Source organism: Streptopelia decaocto (genome assembly GCF_964273445.1).
Source record: "Streptopelia decaocto genome assembly, chromosome: 1".
In the NCBI taxonomy this organism is placed as follows: domain Eukaryota; kingdom Metazoa; phylum Chordata; class Aves; order Columbiformes; family Columbidae; genus Streptopelia; species Streptopelia decaocto.
The window spans coordinates 24237895-24255823 of NC_138663.1; the positions used below are offsets into that span (position 1 = coordinate 24237895).

At 38.4% G+C, this 17929-nt stretch overlaps 1 protein-coding gene across 1 annotated transcript in view; it reads left to right on the top strand.

Moving 5' to 3' along the window:
• Nucleotides 1-8954: 8954 nt before the first annotated feature.
• ATP6AP1 (ATPase H+ transporting accessory protein 1) overlaps nt 8955-17929 on the top strand; it is a 54756-nt gene continuing 45781 nt past the window's right edge. Inside the window, exons 1-3 of the mRNA XM_082075978.1 lie at nt 8955-9220; nt 16316-16442; nt 16548-16616. Coding sequence (XP_081932104.1) covers nt 9108-9220; nt 16316-16442; nt 16548-16616 — 309 coding nt within the window. The 5' untranslated portion in view covers nt 8955-9107. The remainder of the gene's footprint in view (nt 9221-16315; nt 16443-16547; nt 16617-17929) is intronic.

Here is a 17929-nt window from a genome sequence, read left to right on the forward strand (position 1 = left end):
CAGACCAAAATAAACTTCTGACGATAAAGTAATTTGTTCTTGACCAGTCAATATAACTGCATTTCATGTTTCATAACCTCATTATTTAAAGAGCAAAATGTTGTTGATGAGCTTTGTAAATTCTGTATCTTTTAGAGTGGCTGTCTTTCTGTGTATGCCTGTGTTGCCTGGAACATTCTGTCTGCCGTGTAATATTCCTCTTGGGGAATTAACCTTTTAGTTAGAAAAATAATACTATAAGCACCATATTAAATTTGTTTTTCTTGTCTTTAGCATATAAGCCAGAAGACCCCTCAAACCTGAATTCCTGCAGAAGACCAGAATTGATATGCCCTTCCAAATATAGCTGCTTTGCCTTGCAAATGTTTGTGCAAAAGAATAACTTTACTTTTTATAGCTCATCTTGATGGTCATAGTGGCACTGCCACTATATCCAAGATCTTGAAATTATTGTAAATCAGACCCATATTTTGAAATACACAATACAGACTATTTGGAACATGTTCATTTTTTGAGGAGCTTGTGTAATCTAAAGTAGAAGTAAATTCTCTCCATAAACTTATTTAGCTCTGTTTATGTTTTATTATAGTCACAGAGAAAAACATGATATGGTGTATATTCAATTAAGTTCTACAGAAAGTAGCAGAGTTCTGTTTGAAACCTATAGTCTAGATGTGGTTTTGACCCAGGAAAAGCCTTTTGCTCCAACAAATAAAACTGTCTAGGAAAAAGCAGTAGCATTTACAAACAGAAATAAGGATATATTTGGCAGTAGAGAGCTGGAAACTATATTGACTCGCTCAATAGAATGTGAACTGTAGAACCAGTACCTGACTGACCAGTGCATTCTAACTTCAGTGGAATCTTTCCATTGATTTTACCATTAAATTCAGGTCTGGATTTTAAATCAGTACTGAACTCATTATAGAGTTGCAGCACCTGAGCATTATGGTTGATTTATGTACTACCAGGTTCTGAGCCTTAAGATAGGAATGGCTGCTAAGACTGGTCTCCTGCCAGAGTGATAAAAGGTTTTTTGAAGAAAATTATGGGTTGAATGGCGAGAAGGAAAGCATGAATCATATAGATAGTAACCTACCTCTTTATAAGTTTGTTGCCTTTCTTTTTAAACAGCTTTTAAAAATTGTACTTTACAACCCAAGAAGGATGATTTAAATAAATGGTGAGGAAATAATTCAAGCAAATGTCAAAAGCCACTAGTCCATTAATTTCAATGCATTGTGCTGTCAGAGATTTTTGGAATCATAGAATCATCTAGGTTGAGAAGGGCCTTTAAGATCATCAAGTCCAACTGTTAACCTTACACAGCCAAGTTCCCTGGTAAGTCATGTCCCCAAGAACCACATCTACATGTCTTTTAAATACTTCCAGGAACAGTGACTCAACCACTTCCCCAGGCAGCCTGCATGGGGTTATTGTGACCCAAGTGCAGGGCTGGGCACTTGGCCCTTTTGAACCTCATACAACTGGCCTTGGCCCAATGATCCAGCTGGTCCAGATGCCTCTGAATGGCCTTCCTACCCTTGAGCAGATCAGCACTCCCTCCCTCCCAACTTGGTGTGTGCACTCAATCCCCTCATCCAGATAACTGATAAAGAGATAAACAGAACTGGCCCCAATACTGAGCCATGGGGAACACCACTGTGACTGGCCACCAACAGGATTTGACTATGTTCACCACAACTCTTTGGGCCTGGCCATCCAGCCAGTTTTTCACTCCGCAAAGAGTGCAACCAACCAAGCCATGAGCAGCCAGTTTCTCCAGGAGAATGCTGTGGGAAACAGTGTCAAAGGCTTTATTAAAGTCTAGGAAGACAATATATTCTGTCTTTCCCTCATCTACTAAGTCAGTCACCTTGTCATAGAAGGAATGTAGAGAATCATAGAATAATTCAGGTTTGAATGGACCTCAGATGTCTACCTCCTACTCAAAACACAGTCAACTATAAGGTCGGACTGAATTACTCAAGGCTTTAACCTTCAAGGATGGAGAATGCATAAACTCTAGTGGCAATGTCTTCCAATGCTTGACTGTCCTCATCTCTAAAAAACAGTTTTTCATTTCAATAGGGTATGTTGTCTCTCACCCTCTACCATTGCCCAGGTTTTGGCTAAAATGGGCCTAATTCTCTTTTAGTAACTTTTACTTTCAGTTAAGTTTCTTTTAAGTAACTGCAGTTTCTGAAGTTGGCTACGTGTTTTTCAGACAGTGTCTACTTGCGGAACTGACAACACCTGCTGTTCATAGTTTTACTGAGCTAATGATAGAAATGGTATGCAAAAAAGGCCTGTGTTTATACTTATTACTACAGCAGCCAAGGACACTGATCTCATGTTCAAGTATACAAGTGAAGGGCCGTAAAAGAGTCACACCTGCAGGATGAGTGGAGAGAACAGGTGACCTGAATTTGACCAGTGAAGCATTGCAACCCATACATGTCACACTCCATTTAAAGCTGAGGGAACATGAGGGTCTCGCTCTTTTCTTTCATGGCCAGCATCTGGGGAGGGCCCTGCCTGTTGTTCTCCTGACTCTGGTTCTGATCCGTGCATCCCTGAATCTGGTTCCCATCGGCTGCTGAGTCCAGTCCAGGACTTCCTGGTGTCTGCCCTGCAGCCACTGGCTCAAGCAATTCTGTGATCAGCCAGGAGATCCAATATTGAGTTTGTATGTTCTGTGTTATTTCTCTTAGTAGTAGTATTATTAGTAAAGCTATTTTAATCTTCCAACCCATAAGTCTTTCTTCATTTTCTCTTTTTTCCTTTATTTTCAAGGAGGGGGCAAGGGGTTAACAGAGAGCATCAGTCACTCCATTTATTGCCACCGTGCCTTAAACGGTGACAACCATGCACCCCTGGAAAGGACTTGGCTCCATCTTCTTGATAATCTCTTTTTAAGGTTTTGAAGGCTGCTATCAGGCGTCCCCAAACCACCTTTTCTTCAGGCTGCACAAGCCCAGTTCCCTCAGCAACTCCTCAGGTGTCAAGTGGTTCTGCCCCCTGAGCTTTTTGGACCTCTACAGAACTTGCTCCAGTCTATCAAAGCCTTTCTTGGTTTCAGGTGCCCTAAACTGACACAGTATTTATCCTTGAAGAGTGCTACATTTCATATTTGGCCCAGTATTCTCGAGCAAACTAGTGCCATTTAATCACTCTGTGAAAGCTCTTGTGTAAATGGTTGAAAATTTGTGTTGCAATTATAGTGAATCAGATAACTGACTGATATTTGGGACATGGCTGTCCACAAAATAAGTGACTGCCTGTATAAAGTGAAAATTAATGTTTTCTGTCAAGTCATTGTCCAAAAATGGCTATTGAGAGCACAGGAGTTTAGTGTGTTGGAGTAGATGATGTATTAAAACAAAGTTGCTTAGAAATGGAAAAATTATTTTCAATGTTTTGGATATCTAATTGCATCCTTTTGTTATGGCAAAGCCAAGTGAAGCCAACATTATTCAAAAATAAGATAACAATTTAAAAAAAAATCTAGCATGATTCAAATTAATATAAAATCCTTCATGTTATTTTTATTTAAATGTTACTTTGATAATCATAAATGTTTTGTTGATATGGTTACTGAATTTAAAAGCAATGATTTTTTTACCCCTTTTTGTGCATAGCATTTATAATTGTATTATGTTTTGAAAATGAATTAACACTTTCCTTTAATAGTTACTGTGTTGCTTCACCTCTTTCTGTAGCTTGCAAATGGTATTTAAAAAGATACTGGACAAGTATGAAAAACCAAATTGTTCTCTGTATCAGACAGTGGTGAATACTGGAAAAGCTGACTGAAAAGATCAGAGTCATATTTAAGATACTGTATTTTTTAGGAGAAGTCTATGCATTTTATCAGGAAAAGAAAACTGTTCAGATAAAGGGTCAGATCTGCCAGTTTCTATTAGAACTGAGTAAATTCTTTATAGGTGCAGCTGAGCATCTTTGCTTGAATTTTGGAGTTACTCACAAGATAATTTTGGAATCTGTTAGCAAAAAGGCCTTTACTTTGGAGCCTAGATATTTCCAGAATAATGAAAACAAATGATTGCAAAGTGTCAGTGCCTCTTCAAAGGAGAATAGACTGTAAGATGAAATTCCAAATTTCTCTCTTCACTTCTGAGAAGTGGCTAAAAGTGATAGGCTTATGAAGTCTCTTAAATTGTAGCTTAGAGGTAGAAACCATGAGAAGTCCACACTCCTGAAACCCTGGTGAGAAATACTGGGCTTGCCTCTGTTCTTTCCCAGATGTAGATACTCACTACCAGGAAAAGAAGATCGGTCCATATAGTTTTATTTCTCCTTCTGCACTAAAGACAAATAGCCAATTAACATCTGCAGCTAATTTCACAGGACTCTCTTTGTTCAAGCACAAAGGAAACTTGCCTTTCGCCCACCTCCAACACCACTGGTAAGCCATTTCCAGGGGAAAGAGTTCTGTCTTTCTTCCCACATGTACAAGTGGGTAATCTGTTAATTTGTCAAAGAAACACATGCATTTTGCCTCCCCACTCCCAAGAGGAAAGTCTGTACTTTTTCCAGGATGTAAATTTCCCTATTTATGTCTCAAAGGAAGAAGAACTCAGAATAATTGCTTCCTTTACCTCCTTGCCCCAAAAAGATGTCCCAGTGGACAAAGCATTAATGCCCTTCGCAGATAAAAAAGTGATAGTAAAAAGTGATAAAACAGGATTATAAATTAAATATGAGAGGGTAGTAAAGTAGTTGCTGACCAGTACTTGGCATATGGAAAATAGTTTTTCAGTAGGAAATAATACTAATAGTAACTGAGATTTAAAAAAAAAAAAAAAATCATCCAAATCTTGGATTCTTTTAATCATTACATATTTTTTTAAAGAGCTTAAATTTGAGTATGTTTGTTGTCTGAGCTAGGGAAAGAGGTTCTTTAATATGCTGCTGTAGTACCATGTTAGATCCCAGACCTATTGCTCAGGGATCAAATTTGCATGCAATGTGGATGGCACTTCATTGTTTTCATTGACATGGTTTAAGCCCAGCCAGTAACTGAGCACCACCCAGCTGCTCGCTTACTCCCACCATTGGGTTGAGGGAGAGAGTCAGAAGACTAAAAGTGAGAAAACTCTTGGGTTGAGATAAAGCCAGTTTAATAGGTAAAGCAAAAGCTGCACACACAAGCAAAGCAAAACAAGAAATTCGTTCACTACTTCCCATAGGCCCACAGGTGTTCAGCCATCTCCAGGACAGTAGGGCTCCATCACACGTAATGGTTACTTGGGAAGAAAAGTCTCATCACTCTAAATGTCCCCAATTTCCCTCTTCCCCCAGCTTTATACACTGAGGATGACACCATATGGTATGGAATACCAAACTTTGGTCAGTTGGGGTCCCAGCTGTGCCCACTCTCAACTTCTTGTGCATCCCCAGCCTGCTTTCTGCAGAGAAGCAGAAAAGGCCTTGACTCTCTTTACGTGCTTCTCAGCAATAAGGAAAACATCTCTGTATTATCAACACTGCTTCCAGCAACACCCAAAACATAGCCCCATACTAGCTACTGTGAAGAAAATTAACTCTACCCCAGCCAAAACCAGCACAGTTGCCTATCTAGAGACAGTTTTGGTTTATCTTGCACAGTAAATTGCCCTTGTTACAACAGTCATCCCTTTTAGCTTGACTTACAGTCCTAAATTTACCTTCATCTGGCATTCACACTTCTTTTTATTCCAATTTTTAATGTCAGGAATGTAGAATTCTGATGTTGAGAGGATTTTAAGCAAAATTTAGTCTCCATCACCTTGGTCTTTCCTCTCCAATAATTTTTTATGAATACTATACTTCAACTTTGACAGGATAAGAAATATGTAGGATATGTGATTTCCAGAGAAATGGATATGTGTAGAATGTACATATATGTTATAGCTTCTTTTAATAAAAATATTTTAGTTAAGTGGAAACATATGTTAATAGAGGTATTTTTTTCTTCATTGCAGTTTCATAATGATTTTACAGTAGTCTGAGTTTCAGAATTTTGAATTTGTGTTGGATTTAAAAAAATCTTCATGTGCAAGCAATTTGAAATCTAGACTCAAGATCACCTATGGCTTTTCAAGGAAAAAGCCCTGTGGAAAGTGCAACAGTAAACTGTGTGTGCTTTTGTGTATACTGATAGATGTGAGTCAAAAAACTGGTTTTAGGTTCCTGCTCACAGATAAAAAAATAACTGTGATCTCATTTTAATTAAATGAAAGAAAATAATATTTTTGAAAAATCTCTTTGCAATAGGTCTATTTTTTCGTATCATTTGGAAAAAAAAAAATCTTTAGGAGTGAAGAAAAAAGAAAAAGGAGAAAATATATGCAGATGTATTTGCGAGCCAAATTTACTGAGGGAGGCAAATTAAAATCCCACTCAATAGGTTCTTCTCATTCCTGTTTTTTTCAAAGCTTTCTTCACTTCAGTTGTTCCCAAACTGTGGTTTGTGGAGAAATATTAAAAAGGAAAATTCTGTTTGTTTTCAGTTAAAAGTTTTTTCATAAGTAATATAGAAATCTGAAAGAAAACAATCTGATTTTGTTTCAAAAAGCTTTAGGACTGTGTCTATAAGGCAGAATATGGAGACTATACCCACCAACTGTGCTCCATCTCATTGCAAACACCCTCCAAAGGTTCCAGCTCAAACCAAGGGGTAATTAGTTTTTGAGATATTGCCAGCTAGAAAGAGACAGGGACAATATACCTTTCTTTCATATTTCTGTCCTTTTGCTTTCATTAATCTACTTTAAGTCAGCCATTTCAGGTGCAAGAAGACAGGACTGTCTTACATGACTTAGGTTTTTCGTTCAGGGTGTTAGCAGTTGAGTATGAACTTGTACAAGAAGTTGTACATGCCAGCAGTGGAATTTTTGAAACAGTGTGTGTGCCCTAACCCTATGAAAATCCTCTGTAATAACAGAGCTGAGGTTTAGTCACCCATTTAAAAAGTACAGAGTTGTCAAACATTTCCTAATGAATCATATGCTCTTGTGGTGAGGTTTCTGTCAGGTTACAACATGTTTCTACAGCACTGTGTATTTGTTGGTCTTGATTTCCATACATTCGGACCACATTGTTGAGGGTTTGTTCTGATGTGGAAGTCTTGTGAGTGCTGGTCATATTTATCCATGGTATTAGTAATGGAGGAGACCCACTACAACATACTCTTCATCCATTCATGTTAGAAGAATAGTAAGACACTGCTTTCTTACTTTGTTTGCAAAGCAAAGGTCTCTGCATTGTGCAAGATAAAGAATGAAAGGAGTCACAATCTGAGAAGGCATGGGCTTAGTGTAATAAAAGTGTGGTAGTAATGCACTCTTTCTCTAGACTGCCAACTGTGATGCAAATCTAGCAGGTTCTGCAAAACTGAAAGTTTTGCTGCAAATTCTGTGATTCTTTAAGTATTCTGTGGGCAACCAGATTATGCACTCTTGATTTGTATAATCCTGAGCTTCAATTCATCTTCATTTCTTACATGTAGGTTAACTGTAAGAAGCAGGCAGGAAGACTTAGAGTCAATTGGCTTTGTGAGCAGCAGATGCTCACAAAAACTGGCAAGACTATTCTCGACAGTCATGTGAGAAACCAGATCTTTCATGTCCTGGGAGATGCTGTGGAAAAGTCAACCACTTTGAGAATTACAAAGCGTTTTGCTTGTGTTGACCAAGCTATTCCAATTCATACTAAATTCTCCCTGGGGCATTCTATTCTACCCCATCTTTGTGCTCTGGATTGCAGACCAACAAACACGGCTTGTGAAAAAGCTGAAGAAGAATTTCTAATGCATGTCTGAGGAGACGAGGAAAAAAAAGTGCAATTAAAGAGTTAAATTTAGTGTTATGTAAAGGTAACATGGAGAAGAAAAGGAAAATGTAGATCATTGGTTTTATTGCTTACCTCAAAATTATTGGTTTTGTCTTAGAAATCTGATTTCAGATGGAATTGATGAACAAGTTGTGTTACATTAGACAACAGCACTGTAGCAGTATGCTGAGAGTTAAGGCAAATGGATTTAATTAATGTGCTACATGTGCTCAGATTCAGAAGTGCATGTCTTCTGACATCTGTTTATATCTTCTGTTAAAATTTTCATCATGCTTCCTTATTTTTCTTTGTCACAACTTGTTTTAACATATCTAACAATTTCTTTTCTGTATTATCCCTAACATCTTGTTGATTGTGAAGAGGCACCCGTGCTCTGTGCTGAACACGTGCCAAGTGACTGCTGCTGCCTAATGTAGTCACAAGGTGCAGAAACAGCTCAGTGCTTGGCAGGAGCAAAAAATACTCTGGAGGAATTTGGTTTCCAGCATGAAGAAATTTTCTATGACTATTTTGATCTTGCATGAGACTCGTGAAATGCTGAAACTGTGTCAGGTCCTAAAGTGATTATCATTTGCTCCTGACTTTTGATATTTTTGATTTTTGGGACAGCATTGCTCTATGCAAAAGTTAGCTGAACAATTCCATGTTTCAGTGCATACACTACAAACATACCATTTTCTCACTTTCTTCCTTCTAGCTGGAATCTGCAATGGGTAAATTTACTTCAGATTTCAAACCTGTCAACACCCAAATGTGTGACACCAGCTCTCAATACATGTGAAAGAGCTGAGGGACATGCTAACATGTAGGAGGGGAAGAAGAGAGAAGTTCTGCAGAATACATTTTGTGCAGTACAGAAAACTTTTCTATAAACGCCATTTTGAAGTTGAGCAACTCTGTTATGAACCTGCCTGCAGTTATCAGGGAGTAAGGAAACTGCAGGGCAGGAGTTTGAACTTCATGACTCTCCCTTGTACTAGAACGTGGGAGGAATCTGTCTGTGCTTATACGACGGGGAGTTTTACAAGCTGCTTGACTCACAAACCTGGAAGTTATTACACATATGTATACCTCCCAGCTTCAAGATAAGGAAGTCCGTGTTTTGAAAACTCCCACTGCCGTCAGCGAGCAGCCTCCCCCAGCAGCCCGGCTGGAGCCGGATGGCTGCGGCCGCAGCGGGAAGTGCAGCTGTGCACAGCCTGGGACTCGCCTGTGCAGCTGCCCAGTGACGCTGGCGCTCGCCCGGAGCCATGAGGCAGCTCAGCCCCGCTGCTCCAGCCCCGCTGCTCTGCGCCCTCGCTGCGCTGCTCAGAACGGCTCTGTCAGTGGAACATGTGCCGATGCTGCTTTGGTCAACTCAGAGGTAAGAAATCTAATAAGAGAGCATCTCTACCCCTGCTATTTCTCTCTCTGTGTGTGCAGAGTATATTGTATATCATCAGTTGTGGTAAATAACCGCTGGGCAACAAAATTACCCATTAAGTAAATTTGCCTCTCAGCAATCAACCAACCTAACATAAATTTAATGGATTTTGTTTACACTTCTAGTGTTTTAAGCTGGGCAGTAAGAAGTAAATAAACCCATATTCTCCAGTTCTGCAGCAGATGTGCTTTAGTCACCCTAAGGCAACCTTGAACTCCACCGTTAGAGATGTTGTGGCCTAAAGGCACCACATAAAGCAGTCTCACAAGGAGCTAACCAAAAACTGTGTGGGCAACCTTAATTCTCGCATTTCTTAACTCTTGAATCCTGATTTTTCACTTTAATATTCTTTCTAATGCAGTTTTTTTTAACACTGCTGTATGTATAGACATCAATTGTTAGAAACAACTGCAGAGTCTTGACAGAGCCAGAGACATGTGAAATTCAGGAGTTTGCATATACTTATGAAACAATACTTTGAACCTGTATTGAAATAGCCAGATAGAGACCTTTTTTTTTCCACCCAGGAATTTTATTCATACAGACTTTAAGGATTTTCTCCAATTACTTAGGATTTCCAGGAATACAGCAGCTTGGACAACGCAGTAGCTTCAGGAGGGGTCCTGGGTGTGTGGAGCTGTCAGAGGACTATGTACCGCTCATTCACAAGGCTGTCTCTGCAGGGCATACACATTGGTTTTGTCTGGGAAGTACTGCCCCAAAATACAGTAAGCCAAGGTCAGAGATTTGTAAATAAAGGCTCCTGAGGGTCTTATGGGATCACAGGACTGATTGGAAGGCCTAAAGGCAAAGTCTGTTCTGGGTGGGAAGGCGACAATAGACCTGTCATACTCTAGGTTTGCTTAAGGTGTGCTTTGGCCATCACTTGATTTTCTCCTCCTTATTCCTAAATGCTCCACATTCTTAGCCTGATTTGTTTAAATTGTAAACGTTCTCGTGGAGAGTTCATCTCACACCCTCTGCAAACACATGCATATTATACCTAGTTCAAGAGACCTGATCTCATCTGGGTATTTATTAATTTCTCTAATACAAGTAATCCATAACACCAACAGTATTTTGAATTTGGCACAATCCAGCTGAATGACTTCCGAAGCATAAAATGTTTTCCTGTATTGTGAATAGTCTCGGTGCACAGGTTAAACCCCGTTTTTGTTGTAAGGAGGGACAGAAGGGGCTGCAGTGACAGGGGTTCCTCTTGGGTCCCTTTGCTGGTGTGACCAAAGTGTGTGTGCCTGGGCAGGGGGAGTTTTGCTTCTGAACTCTGTTGGTCATTGACTCCTGTCAGGTTTTAATTCATGGGACTTGATTATTTTATATCTTTATTGCTTTGTTAATTCCCAGAGCATTAATTGTGATTTACTGTTCAGTAAACTGAGAAAAGAACCAAACCAAGGGCTTCTTGGGAAGTAATTATCCTTTCATCTGGTTGTGCTGGATTCACTCTACCTTTCATGAAGCTTTGAGTCATTCTTCAATACATTTAAGACACTGTGAATTATCTAGCTGTCTCTAGGAAGAGAATTAGACTAAATGCTGCTCTCATTTATCTGAGTGTAAATCTTTTGTCTGTAGGCAAGATTATTAAGTTTTAAATCAGAAAGGTAAATCTTGTTAATTTTTTTTCCTGTTGCTTCTCAATGTGGTAATTTTAAGACAGCAACCGGAGGATTCAGAAATTTTACAAACCTCAGAAGCTAGATTAAGTTCTTCAGGAGATCTTTCTCCACATATAGTGCCATATAGACAAGCAGGCTCCTTTTTTCTTTTTTTTTTCATATGTTGTGCTGTAATTGTTGAGGGCCAGCAAAAATAGATGTGCAGGGTGTGTTGATTGTATTTCCTTTGTACATGTCCTGGACATGGTATTCTTTTTCCCAGCAGTAATTAATACCAGCTTTGATATATGTCTACCCATCTCCTAAGCATTTCCAAAAACTGAACCTCTGGTCCTTGGGGAGCTACATAATTTAGCTATCTACAAATTTTGATTAAGTTTGTTTTAGAAACATTGATTTTTTTTTGTTTGTTTCCCCTTAAAGAAAGAAATGGATGTCTCAACATAAAGGCTTTTTTTAATATTAAAAATATTTAATCAATTCACCTCTATAAGTAACAGTCATGTGTATGAGTACTCTGTATTTAAAAGCAAAGTAAACATTGGGAAGAGTTGTTCTTAGGGTAAAAATAATCCTTAGAGTCTAAGAAAAGATCAGTGCTTCCTTTGTCCTACCTTCTAGTTTATATAAGCAACACACCTTTTGTCAATATAAGCAAAATCTTATCAGTTAATCCCAGGTGGTCATAAAAGCAAATTTTTCACCAAGATGCAATCCGCAACTTGCTCCACTGCAGATCATTCAGGTTTATACGAATTAAGAGCAAGAAAAACAGGATCATGGACTGATTAAACCAGTTTCATGTTTCTACAAATAGACCATTTTCTGGAAGAAGTGTTCCTCCTACCATGACCTTGCAGTTTTGAAAAGGGAAGTTCTTGTGGGGCAGAAATTAGTTCTGGTGAAAGTCAATGAAGGCAACTGGAAAAAAGATTTCTGTTATTTTATAAAATAAAGAAATAGTAACAACAGCTTCTGGTTGCTAACCCTTAATTCCGTGCTTTATATCTTAGTACTTTATAGTGATGCAAGTTTTGTAGTGTGTGATCTACAGGCTTATGAAATCTGGAAGCTACTAGTAAGAGTTTTAGGAAGGGTAACTAAAGAAGTGCTGTGCTTATGGATGGATTTCTATTCATTTTGTGGAAACAGGTTCACTGATTCATTGATCAACAGAAGCTGAGATTCACTGATCTATTCCATTACCCTCTCCCAGGTTATGTTAGGATATATCACATAGCTGAAGGATAATACGTTTTGCTGTTCTTTGGAACTAGCCGGTGTTTGTAAAGCCATATCTCAGAACAGTGGTATTACAAGAATGTAACACTTTGAAGTCTCTCTTCTATGCATTATTATTGTACTGTAATCATGCTGTTAAAGATAATGTTAGATGTCAGATACAGATGAAATCTGCAACGGACAAACACATGCAGTGTGCAAATCATAAGGCAAGTGTGATACAAATCCTTAGGGGGACATTAGTAAAACAAGTACCTCTTCCCTCTAGAAAGAAAAATGCAGTCTCTACTTTGAGAAGAAAAAAAAATTAAAAAAATAAAAAAAAAAAAAAAGTGTTTTCTGCCAAACAATGATCTTTTTTCCATTGAACTTGGGAGAAATTTGAAGTGGGAATAACTCAGCAGGTCACAGTGTCCTGCTTTTCACAAAGGAATATCAATATATCAGTGGACATTCTCCAAATAACTCTGGCCTGGAAAAATTGACCTTTATCTGAAATTAGCCTTTAATATCCTCTGTTTGCTTCTTGAAGCAGGAGAGATGGAGAGGTTCCTCTTGCATTCAATAAACAGCAGAAACTTGATTTAGCCGTTTTGAACCAATATTCACAAGAATTTCTTTCCCTCCACAGATTAGAGAGGGACCTTAAGGAAATAAGTTAATGAAAACTAGCTTTTGTGATTGCCTTCTCATGTGTTTGTTTTAGGAATGATTTTTGCTTACAGTAATTGAACATATATTACTACATTCATTCGTGTGATACTTACACTGGGAAATTAATCCTTTTCTGGCAGATCCTGATTATAAGTGGCTTTGAGAAAGTGTTAATACCAAATAGTACATTTGCAGTGTTTCCTAAAACTGTAAGGAATTTACTGAAAAATCTACTGGAAGAAGGTGGAACATAAAAAGGATACAGTATAACAGAAAAATGTTTCAGTTGTATCTTTATTGGATTTCTGTGGAGATACTTTGTGCTAGCACGCATCCCAGGTTACTTCTGCTGTGCAGGAAAGAATATTATTTCTTACAAGGTAATTGCAAGATGACTGAAAGAGACAACTGAATAACTTGTAGGAAAGAGTTTAGAAGCCAGGTGCAAAGAGAAAATGTAACTTCTCAAGTCAGAGCGATGGAAGTGCTGTTATGTTACCATCTGCCCTTCTGGTGGGCCCACATAGGAGAAATCTTTAAGGCTTTCATCAAAAATAAGTGCTCAAATCCTGGTTCTACCTAGGCAGAGCACCGGTCAGAGAAGAATCTGTATGCTTAAACTTGTTGGCACGCCAGAGCAGTTAGGGACAAGGAAAAAGAAAAAAAACAAGCTAAGATTTCTTTCCCCTCTTTCTTCAGTGCATTGCCTGGCTACTGGAAGAAAGGGAGAGTAGTTGAGCTTTAAATTTCCTCCTTTCTAGCCAGCAGGAAAGCACATACACGAGCAGAGATGCCCGTCACTTTGAGCCCCTGTGGCTGAGGACCCCAGGATGGCTCTACAGTGGGGAAATTAAGTCTGATGTGCTTGTCATGCAGATGACTGCAGAAGGCTGTTTGTTTTTTCACATAAAATTTTGTGTGAACAATCAATAGCAGTAATCAATACGTGTGCTGCCCTACTGCCTGTTTCCTCCTATGCCATCCTTTACTGATTGCTTGCTGACCACTTGAGGTGAGGAGTTCAAAGGGATGGACCGCGTCATTGCATTCAGTAAAGCACATCGTCAGCATGTCCATGATGTGCTAGCTGTGCAGTTCACAGTGAACCAGCCTGTCAAACATGCTGACATTTCCCATCTGAACCACGGTGGGAGCACTGCTGCACCCCGCTGACAGCAGTAGCCCACCCGATGAAGGGTGTAGCCTTGCCTGCTGCCATGCATACTGCTCAGAGAACTATTTAAAAGAAGCAAAACCACATGTTTAATATGTTTGATGTAAGTATTAGGCAAATGCTGCATTATAATAGAATTTTAACTAACTAATGTAGATTTATTTTTCTAATGATGATGCTGGAGTTACTGAAGTTAACTACTTGGAAACTGAAAGGTCTCACAAAAGGCACTTTTCAAGGTTAGTTAGCTAGCAAGAGCTGCTTCAGGGAACAGGAAACACCTTAGAAGCAGGTATGCTTTAAAGCAGGATCATTAAATTTCTGAGGTTTTGAGTTGACAACAAAAGCCTTTGCCATTGTGCTGCTGCAAATAATTTTATTTCATGTGCTGTTACCTTTTATTCTTAACTACAAGTCCCCAAAGCTCTCAAAAATCTTTGGTTTTGTTCCTAATATTAGGCACGAAATAGATTTAGTTATTTTTTTTAAATAAATATAGCAAGATACTCACTATCATTTTATTTCACATAGACCATTTTTAAACATCTTTTAACTGAATCTGTCTTTCTTTAATCTCATTAGTATTTTTGTGTGGCCATGCAATTCAGGAAGTCACTATGAAATAGTGACTGAAATAGTCCCTGAATAGTCAAATATTTGAGATCATGAAGTTTGACTTTTTTGAAAAGTTTAGGCACGTGTGTTACACTGTTAAAATTTCTATGTTGTTTGTCTTCATGAATATAAGTTAATGTGGATTTCCAAGGACAAATTAACAAAGTGAAGATGCTGAGTAAAACTAAGAAAATGTCAAATGATAATTTCAACAGAAAAAAAAAAATCTTTCCTGCACAGCAAGGTTTACTTCTAAAGCTTGAAAAGTGACAGGCGGACGATCTATTAGAATTTAATGTTAACATCTGCAGCACGTTGTCCTGAAAGAACCTCCCACATGTGCGGTTTGCTCTAACACTCTCCCAAACCCCAAAATCTGAAGTGAGCTGAGTATCTAGTACTGCAGGACTGCATTGTTTTTATCTTTGCCGTGAGTGTAATTAGAGGCTTTCAGTTCACTCTTGGCAATCTTCACTGGAATTACTAAGATGTCCTGTAGTGAAATATAGATTTTCCTCATCCAAGAATCAACATTGAAACCTCCCTATGTGTTCATTACCCCTGTTCAGCTTCCATCTTTAGAGAGTGCAAAAATTGTTCTCATTCATAAAAGCTTGTTGTGCAAGGGTCATTTCTGAATTGCTTTTGGGTTAGAAAATTTAATCAGCATCTCAAACTCAACAAATTGCAATCACATAATAGCTGATGCTACAGCACACAGACATTCTCTATATTCTGTTCTTTGAAATTAAAACCAATTAGGGGTTCTGGAATACCTGATTTCTCGGGCTTCAGCAACTGATGTGTATTTGGGGAAGATGGGAGAACATGGGAGATTACGCTGCAAGCTCTGGCTTTTCTAGAAAGTGACAAGTTTACCTCAGTCAAAACACCTAGGACCAAAATTTTCATGACAAATTTCACCCCTATAGACTCATGTTGCATACTGTTAAAATCCCAATCAGGTGCTGAAAGAATAATGCCACTTCTTGTTTCATCCATAACCAGTATTTGTAGCAGCAAAACTACTACTCTGTCCTATCCTCATAATGACAGTTTGGCAAAAGAATCATGAGCTTTTCTTGGTGTCTCGAGCCGTTCTGTTTAGAAGAGCTCTTGTTTCTGGAAAGGTGGCTTTTCTGAGCTGCTTCTGCAGAATCAGTCCTTCATCTTGGACACCTGAGGAGAGAACATGTTGTTTACAATAGCACTGAAAAGCTACTTTTACTTAACAAAAGGTTTATGAAAAATACCGGTTTATGGCTGTGGCCTAGCCTGAATTCCACTCCTCACTGGCCACCGAGACATCTGACAGCACTGGAAAGCATCTTGGATGTCGGGATTCCCTCTGGGAATTCTCTCTGAAGGTTTTCAACATATTCTTCTTCATTCCACTTAGTAGCTTTTTTTTTTTTTCCTTTAAAAAAGAAAAAAGATGTAATTGTGCTGTTGTACACAAACAAGAAAGCAAAGAGACACAATTATCTTGATTTGACTAATTACATTCCTGCTGTAACACAATTACTGTGATATAGGCATAAATGGGTGAGTTCTTTTCCTCTTGAGTAGAATTAAAGTAAACTGAACTTTAAACCTGATCTTAATCAAAAGGCAACAACAATATCATTACCTGCTGCTGCATATTTAAATAGCGGTGTCATCATTGGCAACAAATTTCACACACATTACAAAAAAAATATTTCTTTGTAGATCACAGTGGAATCCAGATGCCACCTTGCACGAAGGACACATTGTCTCAGCACAGGAGCTGACTGTACTCTTGCAACCTGTTTTTACCCAGAATTCCAGAAACCTCATCTTGTTCCTGCAAGACACAGTATGTAACATTAATTCCCTTTCTCTCACCAGTGCCAAGTGCAAGTCTGTACTCAAATGAGATTCCACGGCTTCTTCTCACCAATCTACTCTCTTTGTTTTTCAGCTTAGCATAGATGATTTCACATACCTCAGTGAATCCTACGGTAACAAGAATCCATTTCAAAATGTTCAGGCAAGCATTTTTCTCTTCTATTCCCTTATATTCGGTATTTAAACTTTAAAAAGACATAAGAAAGAAAGAAAGAAACAATAATTGGGAAAATTAAACTGAATTGCGTCAGATTTCCTGTTTAAGTTATTTATTAAGATTATTTCAGTTGAAGCAGATGGCTTAAAGGAAATGAACTGATTTGCAGAAGTGTTTTGTAGCTATTTTATTTCTGAAGATCAAGTTTTCAGAATTCATCGTCACTGAGAAAATTGGTCCTAAACATGCTTCAATTTTGTATTTAAAAAACAATATAAACTTCCAGACTGACACCCTGGAATTCTGTTTTGAAGCCATGGGAAGAAAAGTTATAACAATCATTTATTTATTACCGATTTTCAGAACTGAACATCTATTTTATTTTCATAGAAATTGAAGCTCCCTTAGCTCATGCAGGGAGTTAACTGTTTCGTATTTGAATGTAGTTAATACATTACTAGATACTGCGTTGCTAGAATCCTCATGAAAAAAGTGGTGCTACTTGAGTAATTTGAAATAAACTCCAGGCACAGAATCTAAGGTGGGAATCCTCCTGAGCTGGTCAGCAGCTTCAACGTCTCACTCCAGAGGTTTACAGATGTTGTGCACGGCATCTCTGGTTATACTTACACAACGGTTCCTTGAACTGTAACTAGACAAAGGAAGTGTAGACACATGACAGTCACAAGGTGCTCCTGTAGGCAGAGCAGGATGAAGACAGCTGTTAGTAATGTAACTCATATCAGAGCACATGATGAACTGTAAATTCCCAAGCAGAACACAGCAAGCTGCATGTGTAATTAAAGAGATAAATATTCACATGTTACTGTCTAAGAACCTCACATCTTCCTTTTGTCAGTGATATGGGAGATTTTTGTCTCTGCCATATATAGTGTTTTAACACTGCTGCCGTAAGAAAAAACAACTATTCAGAGTATGAACACAGTTTTTCTGAGGAATGAATGGGAGTAATATTCATTTGTAATGTAAGGGTCAGTGATTGCACCCACAGGCAGATGTGCTGGTACTTCTCTGGCATGCCTTATCTTCTCTGGGTTTAAAATCTAGGCAAGGCTGTGTCTGGAGCAAATTTTGTTTCTGCCAGAATTCAAAGCTGCTTTGATTTTAGAAACTGTGTGAAATGTGCATGTGACACTGCAAACTCCTAATGATCTGGTGGTCTTATTTAAGTAGGCCCTGGGTGTTTAAAAATAAGGAATATGAAACTAGTTAAAACTTTCTTGTTTTTCCCTGTAATCAAGAGTCCATCAGCACTGTAGATAGAGCTTATAGCCAAA